General features: G+C 42.4%; 1 protein-coding gene across 1 annotated transcript in view; it reads right to left on the bottom strand.

Annotated features, from left to right (window-relative positions):
- Positions 1 to 12,776, bottom strand: part of LOC118227127 (CD81 antigen-like) — an 85,050-nt gene extending 72,274 nt beyond the window's left edge. Inside the window, exon 1 of the mRNA XM_035417278.1 lies at positions 12,390 to 12,776. Within this exon, the coding sequence (XP_035273169.1) occupies positions 12,390 to 12,455 (66 nt within the window). The 5' untranslated portion in view covers positions 12,456 to 12,776. The remainder of the gene's footprint in view (positions 1 to 12,389) is intronic.
- Positions 12,777 to 24,972: the final 12,196 nt, after the last annotated feature.

The raw sequence follows: 24,972 nt of genomic DNA, 5'->3' as shown, positions 1-24,972 counted from the left end.
CTGTTAACTGAGCAAGTTATCACCGTAGGTTTTCACCATAGTCAGTTAATGAGCCACGTTACTCCACCGCCGCTTGTGGTGTTCACTCGCTGGGTGACGCAAGCTGACCGATCGTTCGCAAGTCACTTTTAAACTAATAAAAATTAACAATGTCAGCGGTGATTAACAAATCTTACAAGTATATTAATAACTGATCTGCAGGCGGGTAAATATGACAACGCAAGATGTAAATATGTAGAGCAAGTTTTCCACCTGGTGCATGAAGACAAAAATAATGTATGCCCACATTGAATTTCTAATTATTTGTTTTTTTCTTGTAGATCATCAAAACCAATGGAGAAAAGCCAACATACACAAGGAGCCCCGAGGACCGATTCTGAGAACCACTGGCTTAAATGCTCTTGTCGGTCTCTTAAATGCTAAAAACATGTTCCTTTCTAAATGCCAGTCTTACAATGATGGTTAATTTCATTAAATTCTGTGTGTGTGGTTTCACCGTGTGTTGTATGTTATCCAGCAAATGAAATCATAAACCTAAAGACTCTTAATTTGCTTCGTGAAACTGAAAATTCTGCAGTTTATCCCAAAATCGGGATTATAGTAACTTTGTCAAAATGACTAGTCAAATGGCTTGGTAGCCGAAGTTGCGAACTGTTTTAGCATACTGGACTACCCAATATAGCAAATAAGCGTTAGTTGATTACGCTTTCTGCCAACTAATTATTTGGTTAAGTAGGCTAAAGGAAATGGTAAAAATTACTTGGCTACCGAAAAAACTTCAGAGGAGGATTATTTTATGGTCTATCAGTGCAGCTGTAAATAGCACATGCCATTATGAAATCACTACGAAATGGGATTTTCTACAGTCTCTGGGTATGGGCCGCAAAAGGCTATTCCTTGCTTCTCACTGATTGGCTGTGAGCTCCCCTTCCTCTGATTGGCTGTAGGTACCATAACTCTGATTGGTGCATACACGTGTGGATTTTTTTCCATTACTACATGGAAAAATAGTGCCAAAACGATTTGTATTTTTGTGTGTCCACAGCTTGAGATTTGTATTTTGCAATTTGCAGTTTGAGATTTGTAAAACAGGATTTGTAGTTTTGTGATACATAAAACACATTTTGTGTGTCCACAGCTTGAGATTTGTATTTTGCAATTTACAGTTTGAGATTTGTAAAACAGGATTTGTAGTTTTACAATGCGTAAAACGTGTGAATTGTGTTTTGCGGTGCACAAAACACGCACGAGTTGTGAAACATGTGTAAATAATATTGCCACTAAATTCACTCCATACTTGAATCCATGATTGTGCCAATATTATCTCATTTATTTTCTACATTAAATTTTATGTTTTTAACCATACCTCAGTCTTAGTAGGCTATACGTTACCGAAATCATCAACCTCATTTCCGAAACCTAGGCTATGTATCATTACAGCAACAGGTGTTCATTTAATGTTAATTTAATGAATGCAAGAATAGTAGTTTGCTTTTAAATGCATGTGCAGAATCTATACGTTATGTTCTTTCCAGTTTGCCACATCATTCTGAAAATATGTCAGGTTTCAATGAAATATCAAAAATATTAGGTTGTAGATTGCGGAAGGTGTTGCAGTAATGAGAGAAATCAGTCAAAATCAAATAAAAATGTTCATTTATAATATATAGGGCCTATATTATTTCAGAGTTTCAAGTAACTGCGCATGACTGTAAATAATCACGTTTTTTATTTTTAACAAGCGCAAATCCGCAATAGCTGCGACCGCACACGCACATGCGTCCATGTGTGCATGCATCCACGCACACACCCTCACCCTGGTTTTGAATGCACAATTTTTTTAAATTTATGTAACCATATATCATCAGCTTATGTGTGTACTAATGTGCATAAATGTATATTATGGATATGTGTAAATGAACATATGACCTGAAGTCTTGAAAGTTTGTGTGTCACATCAAAGTGTAAACTAGCAATCATTTTATAGTGGAAATAATCGGCAAATGAGCTGTGTTCCAATTTTATAAATGACTACAATATGCTTGAACTATTATCTACATCCAGTGCTTTGGCTGTGTGAAAAGCACACCATAAATAAAATGCATTATTATTATTATTATTTAGAAAATTGTATTCACAAATAAGATTTTTTGTTATTTTACATTGTAGAAGAAATTATACTACTGTACGTATATACTGTATGAGGAAAAGTATCTGGACAACCCTTGGTCTGATGCTTTTTTCAGGTTGGGGAAGGTCCTATTCTGTTTCAGCATGACAATTTCCCCGGGCACACAGCAAGGTCCATATATAGGGTAAACGTCCCTATTAAGCCCACGTACCATATAAGCCCACTTGCAACTTCTGAGTCAAATTTTAAAAAACTACATCATCATTTTTTGCTGTGTGATGTTTTTTCGAATGAAGCTGCTTGTTACGTAAATGACACTTTTTATTGTAAGTCAATCACATTTGTCGATATTGAGTTATCGAAGCATATGTGTGGCATGTGCCTGCTGATCCCAGAAGAAGTTGCAAAAAAACTTAGGTGATTTTGGTACCCTCAGAAAATAACATTTTTTGTATATTTCTACTCCTGTTTTTGGAAAGTACTCACTTGTTATCAAAATTTAAGTGATTAGTGTTTTGAATGAGACATATGTTAGAATATTACCTGAATTAGAAATATTGTGTCTTTTGAAATCAAAATATGAGTTTTAGCACACTAGCAAACAGACCACATGCTGCGTCAATACAGTAGCTACATAGTATGGTTCATTGCAATGACATAAAGCATGATAAGCATGTATAGTTTATATTTTTGTATGCAGTTTATATTATTATACTGTTAAATAGACAATAAATGTGTATGTTTATCTTTATTTATTTTTTAATTAACATTTTTACCTGGTGGGCTTAAAGGGGACTCTAGCAAAAAAATCACACTGTCTGAGGTGGATGTAAATGAGTATAGCTAATTACTTCTCTACATGATCAATTTATACTTTTCATTTTATGTTAGTGCACCATATATAGATTTATTTCATACAGTTGTTTTTTTAATGTCATGTGAGTAGAATTAAATATTCTGTCTTTAACCATAAATTCACTGATGTTCCCTTTAAGCCCACCTGTTCCCATTAAGCCCACTTTACTGTGTTTCAATGGGGATTTTCTCCCTTTTGACCTCTGAACCATTTTCATCCCTAATTTTGACCTCACCTGATGAATCAGCTCCATAATTCAGATAATTAATACCCATATTTAAATATCAGTGATATTGCATACGTCAATTCATTCTGGATAGGCCTGTGTTCTATCTTAACATTAGCAATAATTTTTTAATCTTTACTTTTCAGATGAGTTTTAGTTTAAGATGACTAAAACACGAAAGAACTACAGTTCATGCCCACGCATGATAGAAGCGCAAGTTCATCCTCTGCAAAGCAGGGCTGTAGGGACCTGGACCATTCTATTTGCGCAATCATGAGGTCATTGAAAATCTACAAAAATAAGATGAAAGCCATGAACGACTTGCTAGCGTAAGACGAAGACAACCACAACGTGGGCTAAAGATTGAAGCAAACAAATAAAATAAAGCTTAGACCACCCTATAACCTGTTATGTTACACTACTAAGATGGAGCATGGAGCAAATGATAACCTTACTAAAACGATACAATCACCTCAAAGAGCGTAGGCCTACGTTTAGTCTAGGAGAAAGTAGAAATTGCAGAAATGTTGACATCTTTCTTGTTTATTTTGTTTAAGTTATAGGCTAATGATACATGAGCTTCAATATGTTATGACTGATGTCTCCTCATAATGAACTGTATGTTTTAATGTTACTCCACAATGAACTGAATGGTTTTAAAATGTGTTTTTACAATGTTTTCAAACTACTATCCTAAATCTGTTTAACATTTAAAAATGTATTGTTTAATTGTAAATCCTGAAATTGACTCATTTACTATCCTTAGAACATTAGTATTGAACTTGAAATTGTTTTTCATTCAGTCAGTCGGTCTTCAGAAATCTTCATAAAAACACCTGCACTTTCAACCAGCTGACTGAACCAGAAATTATGGCCAATTTCAAATGCCAACAGCACACCATAGGATAGAGATACAGACAAAATGACAACACATATTGAAAGATGAAGTATTGAAGAGTAATTTCCACTATAGTTTTGATTTTGTTCGTAAATATTTTTTTGGCTACATTCCAAAGAAGACATGTTGTAAGTTTAACTTTTTCTGTGTTGACAACACAGCAAAAAGGCTGGTCATGCCTATTTCAAATGCCATTTACAGGCCATAGGATAGGAGTGGAGACAAAATGAAAACAGCTATTGAGAGCTAAGAGATTACAGATTTGAATAGAACAAGTTTGTATTGTTAGGATTTTTTAAATATATATTTATTTATCAACAAATCATGAAGTGGGCTTATTTGGAACACCCATGGGCTTAAAGGGTACGTTCGGTACCCATTAAGCCCATGCCAGACTTTTGACATATTTTGACAAATTAAACAATAAAAACATTAGAAATTGGTATAAATGAATTATTGACACTTCAAATGAGAGATTGGACTTTCATTATAACTAAAATGTTCTCACTTAAATTGGGGCAGTATACATGAAAAATGTCTGAAAAGCGGATTTGGTGGGCTTAATAGGGACGTTTACCCTAAATGGTTTTGACTGGCCTGCACAGAGCCAAACCCATCCAACACCTTTGGGATCAACTGGAAACCTAACTTCGAGCCAGGCCTAATCACCCAATCAGTGCTCAACCTCAATAATGCTCTTCTGGCTGAATGGAAGCAAATCCCTGCAGCAATTAGGGATGGGTACGAGTAATGGATTGATCAATTACTTGTCGGATATGTGCCTACTCAATCTTTTTTATTTCTCAAAAAGGCTATGCATGTACAACTATTAATAAATGGAGCCAAGTTTCAACACATAGTTGTACATGCACAGGCTTCATGAGAAAATAAAAGATTGAGTAAGCACATATCTGATGAGTAATCGATCAATCCATTACTCGTACCCATCCCTAATACATACAGTTGGACCTGTTCTGTGTATCTGGAGGATAGGGCATACAAATTATGTCTGTTTTGTACAGCCTCTCTCACACCTATGTTATTTTTACAGTAGTCTTGTGAGAAGACTATTTCTGACATATGTCCATTGAGTCGGTTGGGTGCAGAATGCAGGGTATGCTGGTAGAGCAGCATAGTTAACATCTCTATGCATGAAGTATGACTTGCTACCTGATTACATGACTTGCTTGAATGCATGCCCCGGGTCACAATACAATTTAAATTTCATGGTTAAGGTATAAAAATTACAGCAGTCTTGTCCTAAAAAAATAGTGTGGACAGATAGGAACATTCATTTAGGCTAATAAATAACAAGGGCGTTTCTCAAAACTTTAAAACCAAAAGTATAGCCAAATTGCTTATAACACAGTAACTGGAGAATTAGATTGGAGATTACATGATTTTGCTTTCTTGGCTTTTGAGAGAGGAATACAGGAAGTGACTTATTTCCTCCTTGAAATCTATATTCAGAACTTTTTCCACTTGTTAAACGTGTATTCTCAAGAGAAAATAGAACACCAAGGGTGGCAAGCATATCTCCCAGAACATCATAACAGCAAAAAGCCCATTGCTATGCTTTACTTTTTATTACAGCAGACTTAATTGAAATGATATCCTAACCTCCCCTATATATATATATATATATATATATATATATATATATATATATATATAGGCCTATATATATATATAGGCTATATATGGGAGGGTATCATATCTAGTTGTGCAAACTTTATCTCAATCTCTCAGCTTCTCCCATCAGTATTTTTACATGCCCTCACTCATCCAACTCCAGTACCACCCAACCTGTCTCCCAATATAACTTACACATCAGGTCTACAATACCATTTCCTCCCAGACCATCTACAAACACCCCTACCCTCATGACTCACCATACTTCACTTGAGGCTGAATGAAGAACTACAGAGCCCTGGCCACACATTGTGGTGGGAAAAGCAGATTAGGACAATGAGATATGTGTGTCAATTAATTAACCAAGAGCGTACAAAAGAAAAGGGGGGTGGACATGGAAAATCTGCCATGGAGCTCATGTGAGTTTCTCCTTTGGAACATAGGTCTATCGGATCAATTATGTTGCACCATGTAGCCAATGACTGACTGTGCTATGAGAAGCAAAGTAATAATAATAATAATAATAATAATAATAATAATAATCTAATGAGTACTCAAGTAAACACAAAGAAAAATCAACTTGTAACTAACATTTAGAGAAAATTGCAAAAAGTCACTCCCATACTTGCAAAGACAGAAACCTGATGAAAACATATCCAAAAAACTTTGTTTTGTTTGTAGCAAAGAAGGCTAATTGTCTGCAGGGAACTCCAAACAACAATCCAATTCTAAACAGTCCACTATGAAACTCTTGTTCCCCCAGAGAAATGCCAGATCACTTCAGTGGAAAGATTCACTCACTAAGATATGATTTTGTGGCTTTGGTTCGCAATCCTTTCATTCCACTGCCATATTTTCTGTTCTTTTTTTCTATATTACAGTTCCTACTTGTGTGATTCATCCACTATGGGGAATTCCACAATGGGGATCACTTAGCAACTGTTAGTTTTCTAAAACAGTGGTTCACAAATTATGAAGTAGCTCACAAGGGCAGCAGAAGTGAATTTCATGTATGTTTTTTATTTTTTTTTAAATCTTATTTTACCATTATTTAACCAGGAAAAACCAATTGAGATTGAAATCCCAGCAAGACAGTCGACAAAAAAGTTACAACATACAGCATGTGGAAAACATATAGCTAGCAACTGGGCCACTATTTTTACCATATCCACAAATATCCATCACTGCATGGGTTAGGATACAAGCAGTTCTGTTGCAATATAGCCTTTTCGCTTTTTATTCCATATTTCACCATAGATTAGGCCAGTGCTATATTTTCATGTAATGCAGTTCTCAAAGAGTGTCTACACATAATAGGCTGGTCCTGTGCTTTTAAAGGTAGGGATCCACAGTTCTATGCAGTCAAACATCAGACAATCCAAAGGCCTGGAAGCAAAGCATATTTTCCTGGAATGGCTACACATAGCTGGAGAACATTACAACCCAAAAGAGAGGCCCAAAAAAACAAATCACTCATTCTCCTAAAGAAGGGGTTCTCAACCCTGATCCTGGTGGGCTAAACTGCCTGTTGGTTTTTGTTTTCACCTTAAAATCAGTAACCTGTTCACACCCAAGAAACCAGGTGAGGCGAGTTAAACTTGTGATCAGCTGGTGTTGCACAACGCACCAAAACATTAGTACTTTTTCTGTACTGCGCTGTGAAAAATCTTCTAGATTTTTCATATTTTCGAATCTTATCTCAAAAGTGTTTTATGTTGCAGGCTATATAAACTGTGATCTTGTCTGCCAGACCTCCCCACAGAGAATTCAAAGCACAACCGGTTATCAATAGTGAATATAACGTTACCAGTTAGCTCATTAATTAATTCATTTTGTGAATGAGTACTACTATAATGCTGTTAATTTGAATGAAGTTGCAAAATGACAGTGTTTTCAAAATTGACTGTGGCTAACTTTGCTACTGCACCATAATTGAATGTGAACAAACCACGATGAATAGGCTATTCCAAGTTAGCTAGCTGGCAGTTTTCTACAGATATGACAGATAATTCAGCAAAGTGCACGAGAGTAGTACATTGTTCACTGAAAATTTAGAGAATGGGTATAATCCTCAAGAGTGAGTTGAGCATCTTGAGCCAAGCTCCCAGCTCCCACCTTGTAGCTCCAGCCAGCTCCCACCTCCCAGCTCACACCTCGCAGCTCACTGATCCCAGCTCACACCTCCCAGCTCACTGATCCCAGCTCACACCTCGCATCTCACTGATCCCAGCTCACACCTCGCATCTCACTGATCCCAGGTCATACCTCCCAGCTCACTGATCCCAGCTCACATCTCCCAGCTCACTGATCCCAGCTCACACCTCCCAGCTCACTGATCCCAGCTCACACCTCCCTGCTCACTGATCCCAGCTCCCACCTCCCAGCTTACTGATCCCAGCACCCACCTCCCAGCTCACTAATCCCAGCTCACACCTCGCAGCTCACTGATCCCAGCTCACACCTCGCAGCTCACTGATCCCAGCTCACACCTCCCAGCTCACTGATCCCAGCTCCCACCTCCCAGCTTACTGATCCCAGCTCACACCTCCCAGCTCACTGATCCCAGCTCCCACCTCACTGATCCCAGCTCACACCTCCTAGTTCACTGATCCCAGCTCCCACCTCCCAGCTCGCTAATCCCAGCTCACACCTCGCAGCTCACTGATCCCAGCTCACACCTCGCAGCTCACTGATCCCAGCTCACACCTCCCAGCTCACTGATCCCAGCTCCCACCTCCCAACTTACTGATCCCAGCTCCCACCTCCCAGCTCACTGATCCCAGCTCACACCTCCCAGCTCACTGATCCCAGCTCACACCTGGCAGCTCACTGATCCCAGCTCCCACCTCCCAGCTCACTGATCCCAGCTCCCACCTCCCAGCTCACTGATCCCAGCTCCCACCTCCCAGCTCACTGATCCCAGCTCCCACCTCCCAGCTCACTAATCCCAGCTCACACCTCGCAGCTCACTGATCCCAGCTCACACCTCGCAGCTCACTGATCCCAGCTCACACCTCGCAGCTCACTGATCCCAGCTCACACCTCCCAGCTCACTGATCCCAGCTCCCACCTCCCAGCTTACTGATCCCAGCTCCCACCTCCCAGCTCACTAATCCCAGCTCACACCTCCCAGCTCACTGATCCCAGCTCACACCTCGCAGCTCACTGATCCCAGCTCACACCTCGCAGCTCACTGATCCCAGCTCCCACCTCCCAGCTCACTGATCCCAGCTCCCACCTCCCAACTCACTGATCCCAGCTCCCACCTCCCAGCTCACTGATCCCAGCTCCCACCTCCCAGCTTACTGATCCCAGCTCACACCTCCAAGCTCACTGATCCCAGCTCCCACCTCCCAGCTCACTGATCCCAGCTCCCACCTCCCAGCTCGCTGATCCCAGCTCACACCTCGCAGCTCGCTAATCCCAGCTCACACCTCGCAGCTCACTAATCCCAGCTCACACCTCCCAGCTCACTGATCCCAGCTGACACCTCCCAGCTCACTGATCCCAGCTCACACCTCGCAGCTCACTGATCCCAGCTCCCACCTCCCAGCTCACTGATCCCAGCTCACACCTCGCAGCTCACTGACCCCAGCTCACACCTCCCAGCTCACTGATCCCAGCTCACACCTCGCAGCTCACTGATCCCAGCTCTCTGATCCCAGCTCCCACCTCGCAGCTCACTTTTGCTTTTGCTATTTGGTTTTGTGTTTGTTTTTAATGCATAAATATGCTACGGCCAAATTAAAAAATGAGTAATGGGAATCCCATTGAGCTGGTTTGGCATACGATAAAGGAGTACACTATGTAGCCAAACCCACGACCAAACAAAGCCATCAAGACATTCTGGGCTTACAAGCTGACTACTGAACAACGGTTTGCTCCCAACTGTGGAATTGCAAGGCGGATCAACTGGAATGTAGGCCTCTGTGATTTCATTGGAGCAAATTTCATTGGATTTATTTCATTCTGCTGCTTTGCCTACAGTATCAGTGGTCTGTTGTTGTTACTGTTTCAATATCATTAGAACTATTTTCCTCAAATATATTGCTTTGCGCAAATTTGTCGTCAATTTATCCATGGTAGCACAACAGCCTACAGTGTAAATATAGTTTATTCCAGTGATAATGTTTGATCGTTCAGTTGCTACATAGTGCCAGAGGAGAGATGTGCCAGAGGAGACACATTCGCATTCGGTATCAACACCTGACTATTGTCAGGCAGTGGGGGCATGAAGAAAATGGCTCAAACAGCCTGCAATTATTTATTAAGTCAAACTCGGCAAACTGTCCTAAATTTTAAGTCATTCTGTCAGACTATGCCTGTACTATTGAGTTTGCTTAAATAAGAACATCCAGAAGTTTACCCAACTTAAAAAAAAAAGTCATGAAAACATTTTCTGACTAGCCAGATAATAATGATTGCTTGCTTTAATACAACATAAAAATTAGCCGCTTCACTCTGCATGCAATCACTATCATTGGGGGGGAAAGGCATCATCATTTTTTTTCTTCAGCAACATGAACCAATATTTGGTGTTATTCCTACAATACAACTAATATACTGTATGCATGCATGTATTTACTCTTTTTGTTAGGGGAATATTAGGCTATATGCAAATTGTTATAGAATACTATGAGATGGACACACCTACACCACCCTCCCCAGGAGGCATTTTTCAGAACTGCGTAGTAGTTAGGTGAATAGGTAAATAGGTGTTTTTTCTATCTGTAATGTCTTCTCATAAATATGCCGATTTGTTAAGTTATTGTGCTATTTAGACAAGCTAGTAATATTTTGTGGATGAATCAGGGACAGCATGCGTCACTACCAGGTCACTGTATCTCACACGCTTAGTGGACAGCTGGACTTCGAGTCCCTACTGGAATCTCTAATTTGTACAACATGGCGGCACCCACAAACTACACTTCCCGGGCTTCAAAACCCTTTTCACCAAGCCCATGGAGAGTCAGTGACTTTGTCCATATTTTTCTATAGTCTGTGGGACCAACACTTTACAAACCGGAGAAACAAGACAGCATGTTCAGAAACACATATTCTCATATTCCACCTAAACGGTGCACTAAAATATGTTTCTGAAAACATTTGAGGCAAGAAATAGGCCATGTAATTGCTCAATCTTGGTTCATATTTGATCCGCAATGACTTGTCTGACAGTTTGAACTGAGTTTCATGAGCCTACACAGTACAAATAAACTGCACACAGTATACTTTATGCAAAAAAGATGGACACACCTACACCACCCACCTCAGGAGGCATTTTTCATAATTGTGCAGTAGGTGGGGCAAATGCAATTACTCTTTAAGGTGTAAGATCACAAATATGTGATTAGAATGTTCTTACCCGGACATTCGAATGCTTATCTAACAACCATTACTGTTAGCTGAAAGCAGAGTTCTAGAGCACCGACATGGAATTTTGAAAAAACATTTTTAAAAAACAGAGTTAAAAGGTTCAGAGGCAAGAAACGATTCTATAACCAAAAACGAAACACTCTACAAGCTCTTTGTCCACTGCACTGAATGATTAAACTTAGCCACAAACAACAAAATAAAGGCGTGGCTTCCTTTTCCGTTTAAGTAGAAATACCAATAGTTCCACAACTTTACAAATTAATGACACAGTGATTACTTTGGGAACCCCGACAACTAGTTCGAAGTTAGCCAAATTAAACCTAAAAATGTTCAGCTCCCACCATCTGGATTTATGTCGGCAGACGAGGTTTCATGTATAGCTGGTGATCGGCACTCTCTTACAAATTTAGCTAATAGTGATTCCGTGCAAGGGACATAACGCTAGCTAGCATCATGGTAGCCAAATCACGCTTTCATACGATTTGGGTAACGGTTAGATCCTACGTATTCGTCTAGAACAGGCAGAGCGAATGGAACTAACGACACATTTGCATTTGTACTTTTAACTGGTTAATGTAAAACGCACAAGTGTTTCTAAAGCAGCCATGATCATGATGATTGATTCTTACTTTATTTAAAAGACAAATAGTACACTTGCATCGTCATCTGGTCAACGTGCCTTCGCTAGCCAAGGTATTGCTAACCTAGCTGGTTTAACGTTAGCTGAAAAATGGAACGAGTATGAAATCCCTCGATGTTGTAATGTGAGTCGCTTTTTTCGAATCCAAGCCCAAAATGATTTCCTATTTAGCAAACATAACAGAAGAAAATCACTTCAATACATTATGACAAATGATACAATTATTAACGAAACAAATGCTCATAACCAAACAGGCAAGTGGGCTAAGTCAGAAATATTAAATAAAATCCATAATTTGCACCATAGATACACCATACGGCGAATATCCAGTTAACCACACAAAACACCCCCGCTATCCAACGCAGCCAAGCAAAAAAATAAAAGAACCTCGAATATACAGAAGAAAATATTGGTACTGGTTATAGCGTGCAAATTTTTGCTAGTATTACATGTTAAAACAGTACATGGTGGAATAATTTTGCGGGGTGCTGTTTGGTAGCCAGCTGCTGATGAAAACAAAAATAGCAACACACACGTTGACTAAGGAACGTGCTAAATGTAAAAAAAAATTTTTTAAAAACAATAAAAAAAACATGCTGAATGTACAAGCTTAGAAGAAAAACTACTCACCCAGAAAAAGAAATTGAAGAAAAAAAGCACGTATTTGATGACTTTAGTGCAGCCTTCTACTCCCATCCTTGCTGTATTAAGTTTGACAATATCCCTTTTAGCGCACACCACAAATACGTTCTAAGTATGTCCCCTTAACAATGAACATACAAGGCCGGACAGTTAGCAAAGTAACGCGTAGGGATAAGAATAAGATCTTACTGGTCGTCACAACTGAGAGAACCGCTATGTCTGTCGGCGCATACAGGCAACACCCAGATATCCCCCTCCCCCCTTTTTTTTTTTTTTTATAAAGAAAGCGTGAGTGAGACGTAAAGATTGCCTACCAACTTCAGTGCGACCTACTCGGACAATCCCCCAATTCCAGGCAGGGAGTGGACACGAATTTAAGAAGCAGGAGGAGTAGAAGTTGCAGAAAACAATATGGCGTCCAGTGCGCCACAACTCGCGATTTCCCCATAGGCTAGAATGGAACGCCTGTCCTTTTCTTACTAAGCGGTTTACAGTCATATTTTAAACCCAGTTAAACTTTAAATACATATTGTTGGCTTACTCATCGTATGTCAACACCGAAATAAAACATTTAAGCAACATTTTAGTAAGGGAACGGGAGAGGATGTGTAGAAGTAATAATCTGAAATCTTGGTTTAAATGCTATAAGTATAAGAAATATATTTTTGGAACTTGAGGCTGCTATGAATAGTGGAGACTATAGCCGCGTTTCCACCAAAATTACCCGGAACTTTCAGTCCCAGGAACTACTTTACCAGGAACTAAAATGTTCCTTCAGCCAATGGTTGTCTGCGTTTCCACCGGGGTCTAAAGTACCGCGAAGATTAGGCAAATTAGCCCACTGACGTTGTCGTCGGTCCATCTGTCATATGATTTCTTCTGTAACCCCATACTACCACCGAAGTAGCCTACATTATTTTCTAATAACCGGGACAGCACGGAGGGGTTTATTCCACTTATATACAACGGGTTACCAACAATGACTATATATGGTTACTTTTGTATTTATTGATTTTCATATATCCTCTCAAACACATTCATTAACAGCAGAAAACATGCACACGTTGTAAACAATTTGCTGTTTTATTACTTTCTCGTCGTCAATTCCATATAGGCTAATCGCAAAATGACAAGAATAGAACGAAAACTCGGACTTGCGTGAAAATGTAAATTAGTAGTGGTACAGCCACCGTTTGCTTTCCTTCGAAGTTACTGCTAGCCGAGCAGCGAAGTGTGCCCTCAAGATGCGAACCATGCACCATAAATGAGTCCATAGTCTTCCTGGTCTTTACGTGGAATTGAAAAATGGCAGTAAAATTGAGTAAAATTACGGCAGTCTGAAAAAGCTAAAGGGAAGATTACTAGAATTAACCTGTTATTTTACCCGGATAAAAAGTGCGGAAGGTGATTTCCAGTTTGCTTGTACTGTATCACCAATGTTAATTATGCAGAACTACCGCATACCTCACATAACTGTATCAAACGTTTTGAGTCAATTACAACGGGCTAACAAAGAAAATCCGGAAGAAAATATTCAGCAACCGAATTAATCCGTTTGAATGTTTTGGTAGCCTACGTAATATGCTGTCCCAGCACGAATGCTTAGCATTTTATAAAACGAATACTAAAGCAAGAAAAGAACAGAAGAGCACACGTTATAATTCCAAGACGTTGACAGGCTATAACCAAAAGTAGGCTACTGCGCCGCATAACATACAAGTTTGATTTGAAGTTATTATGAAAATAAATTGATTTGCCGCTGTATATTTTCAAACATGGCGGGTAATGGCGGAAAATAAATACAACACAAATGCTACGAGTACTCGACCAATCAGAAATGTTCAGCGCTGCAAGCTCCACCCAAAAGGTTCCTGTACTTTCGGAAAGTACTACCCCCCGAGAAGGAACGTTTTGGGGGGTAAAACAAAGCCCCCAGAACTAAATTTAGACCCTAGTTCCTGCGGTGGAAACGCACTGAGTTCCTCAAAAGGTTCCTAGTTCCGGGGTATAGTTCCTGCGGTGGAAACGCGGCTTATGACACTGTTGGGATTACAGACATGGCTTGGGGAGGAGGATGGGGATGAAATTCCAGAAATTGACCAGATCATGCAAAGGATATTTTGATTAAGCTCATAGAGGAAGATGAAAAGGGCCTTACGGCTGGTGTGTGTTACCGACCACCAGCTTCAGACAGTACTGTGAATTCAATGCTCTCTGGAAACATAAAACAAGATTGTCAAGTTGATACTATTATTATGGGTGACTTCAACTACCCATTGGGAACTGATGACAGGACAAGGAAGAAGTGAGGAAGAATACCCTTTTTGGCACAGTATGTTAGTCAGCCTGCAATAGGGAAATTAATTCTGGATCTGGTGCTTTGTAATGATCCTGACAGAATTTGCAGCATAGAGGTAATTGAGCCACTTGGGACTAGTGATCATTCTGCATTTACTTTTTTGCAAACTAACAAGACCTCCTATATGGCCTGAATTTTTAAATGTTTTGACAAGCTAATTTTAACATGATGCAAGAAAAGTTTAATAGTATAGACTGGGTGCAAGTTCTTGATTGCAAGAGTGTGAATGAAAAGTGGGAGTGGTTCAAAAAAGGCACAATTATTGAGGCACAATGTAAATTTATATTAAAGATTTGTGTGCGTTTTATCAGTAGGAATCTGGAATAATGGATGGTAAAATCCTCATGAAATTCTATACATACCATTTTTTGGCTGGACCACAACAGTGGGGCCAGCCCTACAAACGCGAATGTCTGTGACTGGGTGACTGAGTGATGAAGTTACACCATTGGTCGGCCGGATCACGTGTCATGACAACCACATAAACAACAGGGCGAGTACAGCATTTTCTCCTCAGGCAGAGTGACAAACAAGGCAGAGGATAGGATTACGTTACCGGAGAACAAGAAAAAAGGTAAAGTTAACTAGCTAACGTTAAGTTAGATAGATTTTACAGTTTAACATTTTCCAGCTAACGCTAGGTAACGTTAATGTTAGCGAATTCAGTGAATCATAATACCGGTAACGTTACTTCAGTAAACATTGGTAAAATAATTGTCAATGATGTTTATATAAGCTATGTATTAAAATATTCCTGATTGCATTTTGAGATTAATTTGTTAAAATATTTCTCCAAGAAGAGAAAGATGCCTGATATCGATGAAGAAGATAGTCAGGTAGAGTGAGAGCACCTATTATCGACCACCTTCATTCGATAGACAGGAAAACGTAAACAGATTTGCAACTATATGTGAAATAGGCGAAATATTGGTAACAACCTGTACCTAGTTATCTAGGAAAAAATGTCCTTGTTATCCTCCATTGGTTATTTTTTCAGTACTTTTGCGATTTTTTTCAGTGCCAGCAAATAAGTCAGAGGTGGCCCAGCGCTAGCTTTCGGTTGTTAAGGGGACGTGTATCGACCACCCCATATAAATGAATGGAACTTGACATAACCTAAATTTTCTAGCATACTGTATAACTGTCCTGTCTTGCGTATTTGAGATTCATATGAGAAAGGGTGGTCGCTGTCGGCACGTCCAGGAATCCGTACACATTCACAGTTGCAACCCAAGTCGCAGGAGGCAAAAGGAGCTGTTAGGAAAGCAGTTTGAAATTATGAAGCAACGTCTGCGCCATTGGGTTTAATGGGTCGCGATGAGATAATTCCGAGCGTGTTGCTTGTCTTAAATAGTAAATAAGGCTGTATTAATATAACTAAATGTATACGTATGAAGTTGGTTTTTTACATTTAGACAGTTTATTATGTGTATTTTTACAGGACTTACATTTTAATAGGTAACTGTTATGGTCTATGTTCCTAGGCCAGTGTGTACGTGACTGATGCCCACAGCTTCATTATTATTATTGTTGTTAGTATTAATAATTATTATAAAAATACCATATATCCATATTAGTGGTCCCGTATGGCTATCTTGGTTTGCTTGTGCAATGTGTGTGTGTCACTTTAAATGTATTTGCGCTCTGGATCTTCACCCCGGAAACGGTAACCGGGGATGATATAAGAGGCGGGGATTTCTTGCGGCTCGGAAAAGAAGGAAAAAGAAGGAAGAAATGAAGCGAGGACCAAACGGAAGAGAAACAGAGTTTGAGCCTTGGAAGCAAAACCAAGTTACTCAAGACCAAGAGCGCTGAGACCGCGAACCTTGCGAATTGTGGGAATAATAGCATGCTTTATTGGTCCAGCTATTACTAATGTGTAATATTGAGTGATTTGGTATTATTGATGTTCTTGGAAACAGTGTTTCTGTTCTCTAGTGGACATTTGTTTGCTGCATAGCATGTGTTACTAGCTAGGCTAGTTGTTATTGAACACCCTCCTTTTCCAGGCATTTGCTTGTGTGACACTCTGTGGGGTGTCATCCGTCTCTCTGAAGTGCACATCAAAGAGCGGTGTTTGCAGTGTGAAGGTGGCGCACCTGCTGGGAGAGTTATCCCTGTGTTTAGGCCGTGTAGTGCGTTCTGGTGAAACGTGTGGGCTGTGTTGTGACTGGTGCGGAGGTGTGGTGTTTGTGACTCTGTTTTGGATCAGCTGTCGTGCTAGCTAGTCCAGGTCCACGCACGGTGTCCTCGGGCAAGGTCTCGCTTGTCGGTGCAGAGTGCACGTGTTGTGTTAGTGCTGGTAGTGGTGAGGTCTACCAGAGTAGCACCCCTAAGACGCATACGAGTGTCTCTCTCTGCACCTGTTCAATTTGTGGTGGACGTTTGGCAAGGGACATGAGCGTGTCATCAGCTGTTGCTGAGGGGGGAATTGTGCCATCTACTCGCACCCAGTTTAGAGTTCTGACAAAGCCGCAGTTGGCGCAAATGGCTGCTATGGATGGAGAGGTGGTGTCGGAAAGCATAACAAAGAAAGAGCTGGCGAAGTTAGTCGTGGAGTCTTTCAGTTTGGAGGAGCTCTGGGCAGAACAGGATAGAGAGTTGGAGGTGGTGAAATTAGAAAGGGAGCGTCAGGAGACGGAGGATAAGGAGGAAAGGCAAGGTCAATATGAGCTGGAAAAATTGCAGTTAGCGCAGCGGGAAAAGGAAAGGGAACATACATTTGAGATGGAGAAGTTGAGGCTAGAGAGAGGTGTAGTTCCTGGTCCATCTGAGCCGCCTTTTAACATCGGCACGGCTGTGCGGTTCATGCCAAAGTTGGATGAGGAGGAAGTTGGCGTTTTCTTCGAAGCCTTCGAGAAAGTGGCGACTGAACTCCAGTGGCCGTCGGAGCGTTAGTTGCTGCTGGTTCAGAGCGTGTTGGTGGGGAAGGCCCAACAGTGAACCGTGTGATGGGCTGGACACGCAGGAGCTTGAGCGGTAGTTCCCAGAGGTTTTCCCAGCTTGTGTGCTCACCCGTACCCAGGTGAGGGCCGGCAGTGAGGGGCCTCCCCAGGACACGGGGGAGCCAACAGCCAGTGTGGCAGATGTGTTTCTTACCACCCTTCAGGAAGCCAGAGGCAACCCCCGTTTAAGCCGTGACTCATTAGTAGAGGCTCAGGCAGCCGATGCCAGCCTGGCTCCCCTTTTCCGTTTGGCCGATGAGCAGGCCGGTGATGTGGTGGTAGCGGAGGGCTACTACTTACAGGATGGTGTCCTGATGTGGCGGTGGCGGTCTTCTACGGAGCCTGCTGAGGAGTGGAATGTTGTGCACCAGGTAGTGCTACCCCAGGTTTATCGAGAGAGTGTACGCATGAAAGGCCTGTGGCAGGGCATATGGGTGTCCGCCGTACTATGGATAAGATCACACAACATTTCTGGTGGCCTGGTTTGAGGGCAGATGTCACTGCATTCTGTCGGTCGTGTGGTGCATGTCAGTGGGCAGGCAAGTCCCGCCATGCACCGCCACCGGTCCCCCTCAATCCATTACCCACCTTTTCAGAGCCATTCTCTCGGGTCATGGTGGACTGCGTGGGACCCTTGCCTAAGACAATGCGGGGAAATGAGTATTTGCTTACCATCTTGGATGTGAGCACTCGCTTTCCTGAGGCTGTTCCGCTTCGAAACATTCGGGCCCGCACGGTCATTGAGGTTCTCTCTCAGTTCTTAATAGCTTACCGAGGGAGGTTCAATCTGACCCGGGCACACATTTTACTTCCACGGTGTTTCAGGCTGTCATGAGCGAATTAGGCGTGGAGCAGGTGACGTCATCAGCGTACCACCCCCAATCTCAGGGCGCCATAGAGCGGTTTCACAAAACATTGAAGGACATGATTAGAGCATATAGTGACCAGTTTCCCATCGAGTGGGATGCCGCTATGCCGTTCTTGATGTTCGCAGTTCGGGATAGTGTCAACGAGTCCACCGGTTTTACATTTGAGTTACTGTATGGACATGAGGTCCAGGGTCCCCTGCGCCTCCTGAAGGAGCGCCTGGTGGGTGGGCAACCCCCAGAGGATACATTGGAGTATGCTGCCCACTTTACCGACCGGTTGCAGGCCATGTGCAAGGTCGCACAGCCGAACCTTGAGGTCTCAAATGGGCGCATGAAGAAACAATACGATAAGAGGGCAAAGCCCCGCGCCTTTGAGGTAGGAGACCAAGTGCTGGTCCTGCTGCCAGTTGGAGGTGTGAGGCTGGGTGTACGGTTTGAGGGGCCGTATCTCATCCTCAAGCGAGTCGGGCCATGTAATTATGTGGTTGGCACCAAAGGCCTCTGCGTAAAGTCACGGCTGTGCCACGTGAATATACTGAAGTCCTATGTGGGACGTGAACCAGTGGCTTCCGTGTGCTGTGTTGTGGTCAGTGACTCTGAGGAAGTGGAGGAGCCTGACTACTCTCCCCCAGAGCCGGTGAGTGCCCGGCTTCAGAACACACAGGCTAAGGGGGTTCTGAGAGAGCAGTTGATCCATCTTGAGTTGTCCCAGGCCGATGATGTGGTGCGGCTGGTGGAGTCGCTCCCGGGAGTGTTTAAGGACACCCCGGGATTGACAACACTGGTCGCCCACAACGTCGATACTGGGACAGCTGTCCCTATTAAACAACACCCCTACCGCCTGAACCCTTGGAAGCGAGAGGTTGTACAACAAGAGTTGAAGTACATGCTCGCTATAGGTGCAATAGAACCTGGTGTGAGCGAATGGAGTTCGGCTGTGGTGCTTGTGGCCAAGGAAGGTGGGGCTCACCGCCTCTGTATTAATTATCGTAAAGTCAATGCGGTGACAAGAACTGATGCCTATCCCATCCCCCGCATTGAGGACCGCATTGATAGGATAGGTTAAAAGGGTACTGGCAGGTCCCCCTGAGCGCTCACGCCAGGGAGGCAGCAGCCTTTGCAACACACGATTTGTTGTTTTGTTGCCGGGTGCTACCTTTCGGAATGAAGAATGCCCCAGCAACTTTCCAACGGTTAATGAATTTTGTTACCGCTGGGCTACCCAATGTTGTTACTTACATCGATGGCGTTGTGGTGTATAGTAACGATTGGGGAGACCACATGCAGACGATCGGCAAGCTCTTCCAGCGACTGGCTGACGCTGGCCTGGTGGTCAACCTCCCGAAGTGTGAGTTCGGGAAGGGACAAGTGACCTACCTGGGCCACCGGGTTGGTCGAGGTCAGGTGTTGCCTCGGTCAGCCAAGGTCCAGGCTGTTGCTGACTTCCCATGTCCTCAAAACCGCCATCAGTTGATGCGCATTTTGGGTATGAGTGGTTTTTACCAAAAGTTTGTTCCAAATTTCGCGACTGCACCACTTACTGACCTGTTGAAGAAGGGCACCAAGTGGGTGTGGACCGAGGCCCGTCAGACGGCCTTGACTGCATCCAAGGCTATCTTATCCTGCGAGCCCGTGCTCATGGCGCCTGACTTCCAGAAGCCTTTCTGTCTGGCGGTGGACGCTTCTGATGTGGGAGTAGGGGGCGTCCTCCTCCAGGCAGTGGCTGATGGCATCGAGAGGCCAGTGGCTTCTTATTCCAAAAAGCTCAACCGCCCTCAGAGAGCTTACTCCACCATTGAAAAGGAGGCCCTTGCCCTTGTGCTGGCGGTCCAGCACTTTGAAGTTTATGTGTCTCGTGTGGCAGAAGACATTGTGGTTTATTCCGACCACAACCCTCAAAGTTTCAGAGCTCAAATGCCTGTGTTTTCCGCTGGAGCTTGATCCTCCAACCTTATGGACTGGTGGTTAAACATATTGCGGGAAAAGACAATGTGATCGCGGACGCTTTGTCCAGGGGTGTTACCTGAGGTCTAGACACGTTCTGATGAGGATCATTTTCTGCTTGTTGGGTAGGTGTTTGAGTTTCCCTCTGGGGGCGTCCCAGGGGTAAGGGGAAAGGGGGAGAAGCACTTTGCTCCAAGGCCTGGAGTAACTCTTGCGCCTGCACCCCATTTACTATGTTATTAGATGTGGTTTTGTAGATGTGATTTTTCTATGGAATGTGCAGTGATTTTCCTGTTAGTTTTAAGAGTGGTTCGATTGGAAATAGACCCGGTTTCCCCTCTGCCAAAAAAAAAAAATGGTGATACTATGTATAAGGATAGTGGGTACTTTTTTTGTGTTTTGGGCCTATGGGGGGGTACTGTTACGGTCTATGTTCCGAGGCTAGTGTCCACGTGACTGATGCCCCCAGCTTCATTATTATTATTATTGTTAGTATTAATAATTATTATAACAATCCCATATATCCATAGTAGTGGTCCTGTATGGCTATCTTGGTTTGCATGTGCAATGTGTGTGTTTCACTTCAAATGTATTTGCGCTCTGGAGCTTCACCCCGGGAAACGGTAACCGGGGATGATGCTGGTTGCATAGGAGGCGGGGATTTCTCGCGGTGCAGAAAAGAAGGAAAAAGAAAGAAGAAATGAAGCGAGCACCAAACGGAAGAGGAACAGAGTTTGAGCCTTTGAAGCAAAACCAAGTTACTCAAGACCAAGAGCGCTGAGACCAGAGTAAACGCACGATTATTTCCACACACGCACACACCTACAGAAGAAGAGTGTTTTTATTGAGATAGCTGCGGGGCTTTAGGAAAACAACAAAACTTGAACAGTACAACGTTGAGGGCTTGGGCTCTCCCCTGTGGACGCCGAAGCAAGAGGCCTGCATTCGCCGCGCCCAGCGCCCAGCTTGCCGTCCTGGTACATAAGGTACTGTTTCCCCTCATTGCACAGCCAGCCAAGATAGCCATTATCGGTATAACAGATTTTTCACCGCGATGTTCACAGCAACTACGGGTGATACAGAAAAGTTTATTAGCAACCCTAGCAATCAATGAGCAGGAACCATTTTCGGTGAACTGTGCGTTTATTTACATTGTTTATTTATTATTCCTCTGCTTTCAGTAGCTGCGTGTGGTACAGTAACGATGTCCAGTTCTCTCTAATAAATACGAAGTAAATACACTAGCGGTCCAGGTCATTAACAGGTGCTCTCGCTCTAACGTTACTTTAGCTAGGGAGGGGCTCAAGGTTCTTAGCTACGCCCCAAAGTTTTGAAGGGAAAGAAATGCCTTCTAGTTCTAAAATATGTAACGTTAGTGGTGGCTACTACAATATTTTAATGTTCTTACTGGTTGCATGATCAAACATTTGTGATGTGATAGAATTATCTAACATTACTCATTCTCAAATGTAACCTTATTAGACAAGTAGAGAGGCAGGAGTAGTAGAGGCGAGTGGAGCAGGACAGCAGATTGAAGCAGGAGAGAGGGCAGAAAGAGATGAGTGGAGGAGGACAGGAGAGAGGAGAGAAAACAAAGACTAAGCACAGGCTATCAGGCTGAATCCATACAAACTCAATTCTCTGTATCAGTACGAACTAGCAGATATAGAATGCCCATCTATAAGATAATTACTGTTGCCATATGTAACAGGGGCAGCACAGTGTTTGTGTAAAAAGTGGGCAGGCCACTTCAACAAAATTATAATAAGGAAAATACACCTTGGCGTGTGTGTTTCTGTGAAGCTCAACAGTACCCCATAATGAAAATATTAATTATAATTATTATTGATGAAAGGGTGGTGCAGTGGGTAGCACTGTCGCTTCACAGAAAGAAGGTTGTGGGTTCGAATCTCGGCTTAGGGCCTTTCTGTGTGGAGTTTGCATGTTCTCCGCGTGTCCGCGTGGGTTTCCTTCCACAGTCCAAAGACATGCAGGTAGGCCGATTGGAGACCATAAATTGCCGGTTGGTGTGAGTGAATGGTGTGTGCGCCCTGCGATAGATTGGTGGCCTGTCCAGGGTGTATTTCTGCCTCTCGCCCAATGCACGCTGGGATAGAGGGCATGCTTTGACGTCACTTTCCCACCGGAATACGCCCCCTCAGTCGGACTGAGTGGCAAAACATGCTGCGACATGGCTGCCTTTAGTAGAGGAAACTGCAAAACCGGGAGTAAAACAAACGATTATCTGCTTAAATTAAAGGCAGTTGGACTCGACAGTGATCTTTACAATTTACCAAAGAACCAGTGGTCCATGGACATTCAACAAGAAATCGGAGCTATCTTTTTACAGACTGCTGAAAGCTAAAGAAAAGAGAAGCAAATGGATCGCTGCAATTCGCAGAAACAATTGGAATCCAGGCACCGAAACATGGATTTGCAGTTGTTATTTTGTGTCAGGTATGTTGGATCTTTGGGTAAAATCATACCTTAATTTATATGCTTGGCTAGCTAACACTATCTAACCATACCTCCTTTGTTTGTAGAACACAAGGCTCATCATCATGGATGTTTTTTTAATAGCTAAATGCTGACAAAAACTTTACAGTTACACAGAATATAAATGAAAGATGATAAATATTTAATTGATGAGTAGTCAATACAGTACATAACTTAGGTATGATTTTACCCAAAAATCCAACATACCTGACACAAAATGACAACCGCAAATCCACGTTTCGGTGCCTGGATTCCATTACATTACATTACATTTATTTGGCAGACGCTTTTATCTAAAGGGACGTACAAAAAGTGCATTTCATGGTCATAGACAACTACTAAACACAGTTTCAGTAAGATACAATACTTATTTTGTACAGCTATTTCTAGCCAGTTCCAGTTGTTTCTGCGAATTGCAGCGACCCATTTGCTTCTCGTTTCTTTAGCTTTCAGCAGTCTGTAAAAAGATAGCTCCGATTTCTTGTTGAATCTATTTGTACAGTCAATCGCACAACAGCTCTTTCCCATTTTAGATGTGTTTTTTGTGTTTTCGCGGCAGTCAAGCTGAACGCTAGCGCTGCCACTCAGTATTCTTTCTGCCACTCAGTGGGTGTAACTGCAGTGACTTCCACTTACTGTGACGTCACATGCATACCCTCCATAGGCTTCAGCACCCCCTGTGACCCTGCCCAGGATAAGCGGGTATAGATAATAGATGGGTGGATGGATATATTGTAACATTTGCACTGTTTATAGCCTATTTATGAATAGATTTTTGCCAAGTCATAGCACTGTCTTTACAATTTGTGTTAATACAGTTTGTTTATGTGCTTCAACATTATACTTCACAATGTTGCCCCTATTCACAGTAAAAAAGAATGCCTGGATCAATCTGTAAAAAATGCTTGCAACACCTTAAAGTATGCAGTCAGAATAATACCAAAAGTTGCATGCCCTGCTACAAGGCTTGCGAGCAAAAAATAAAACTGTACTCGTGCAGATCCCAAGCTCGTGAGCAAAAAAAAAAAGAACAGTGAGCGTAAAATAAAAGGTTGTGTTATGACCTGGTCTAATGTCAGACTGTAACAGGGTAAATGATAAGGGAAATAGGTAAGGGAATCGTACAGAAAATCGACTAGTAACTCCGGTCACTATCTGCCTATCCAAATCTGACTGAATGCTGGCTAGTTTTCAGAGATTACTGGGCACGGGGCGGCTTTGAGCACTGAACTCCTGACAGTTATCTGATAGTCAGAAACCAAAAGCCCGAATATCGTACCCCCTACGTAGCGTTAAATCTGCACGCAGAGTAGCTTCAAAAACAATAAAGGAAAAATAACAAAGCAAATTAACAAACTTGTTTCGTGATGGAAGTATTTTTAGTCCAGCTGAGAATACACTAACTAACTGAAGCACTATATGGCGAGCAGAGGGCAAAAAGTGAGTCAAGGTCAAGAATGAGCGTACGGCAGGGGTGCACAACTCTGGTCCTGGACGGCCGACCTGTGTGCTGGTTTTTGTTCCAACCAATTACCATTTGTTACAGCTCTATAAACTACACTGCTTCATTCCTGTACTTGAGCACAGTACAATCTCTAGGATACACTTACAGTCTGCGGCTCTAGCTGGTACTTATACACATGTCAGATCAAGATATGATTGGGCTAATTAAATAAATGTTGGCAAATGTCCGCACAAAATCCTGAAATGGATTGGCCCTTGTTGTGCACCCCTGGCGCACAGTCAAACACAAAATCCAATCAATCAGCAAACAAAGCAGAGGGGCTAGGTGAGAATCGGAAACAAATACAAGAGCGAATGGTCAGAAACCCAAAAATCTGGGGCTAAGTTAAAAGGAAAGAATCAGAGCTGTTGGCAACGAGTCAGTGGTCATACACACAATCTACATAACTTTTACAGGCATTTGGCAGATGCTCTTATCAAGAGCGACTTTACAT

The sequence above is a fragment of the Anguilla anguilla genome, chromosome 5 (assembly GCF_013347855.1).
Source record: "Anguilla anguilla isolate fAngAng1 chromosome 5, fAngAng1.pri, whole genome shotgun sequence".
NCBI classification, from domain to species: Eukaryota; Metazoa; Chordata; class Actinopteri; order Anguilliformes; family Anguillidae; genus Anguilla; species Anguilla anguilla.
Note: the sequence above shows the minus strand (reverse complement) of the source record. Positions and strands in the feature narration are given on the sequence as shown.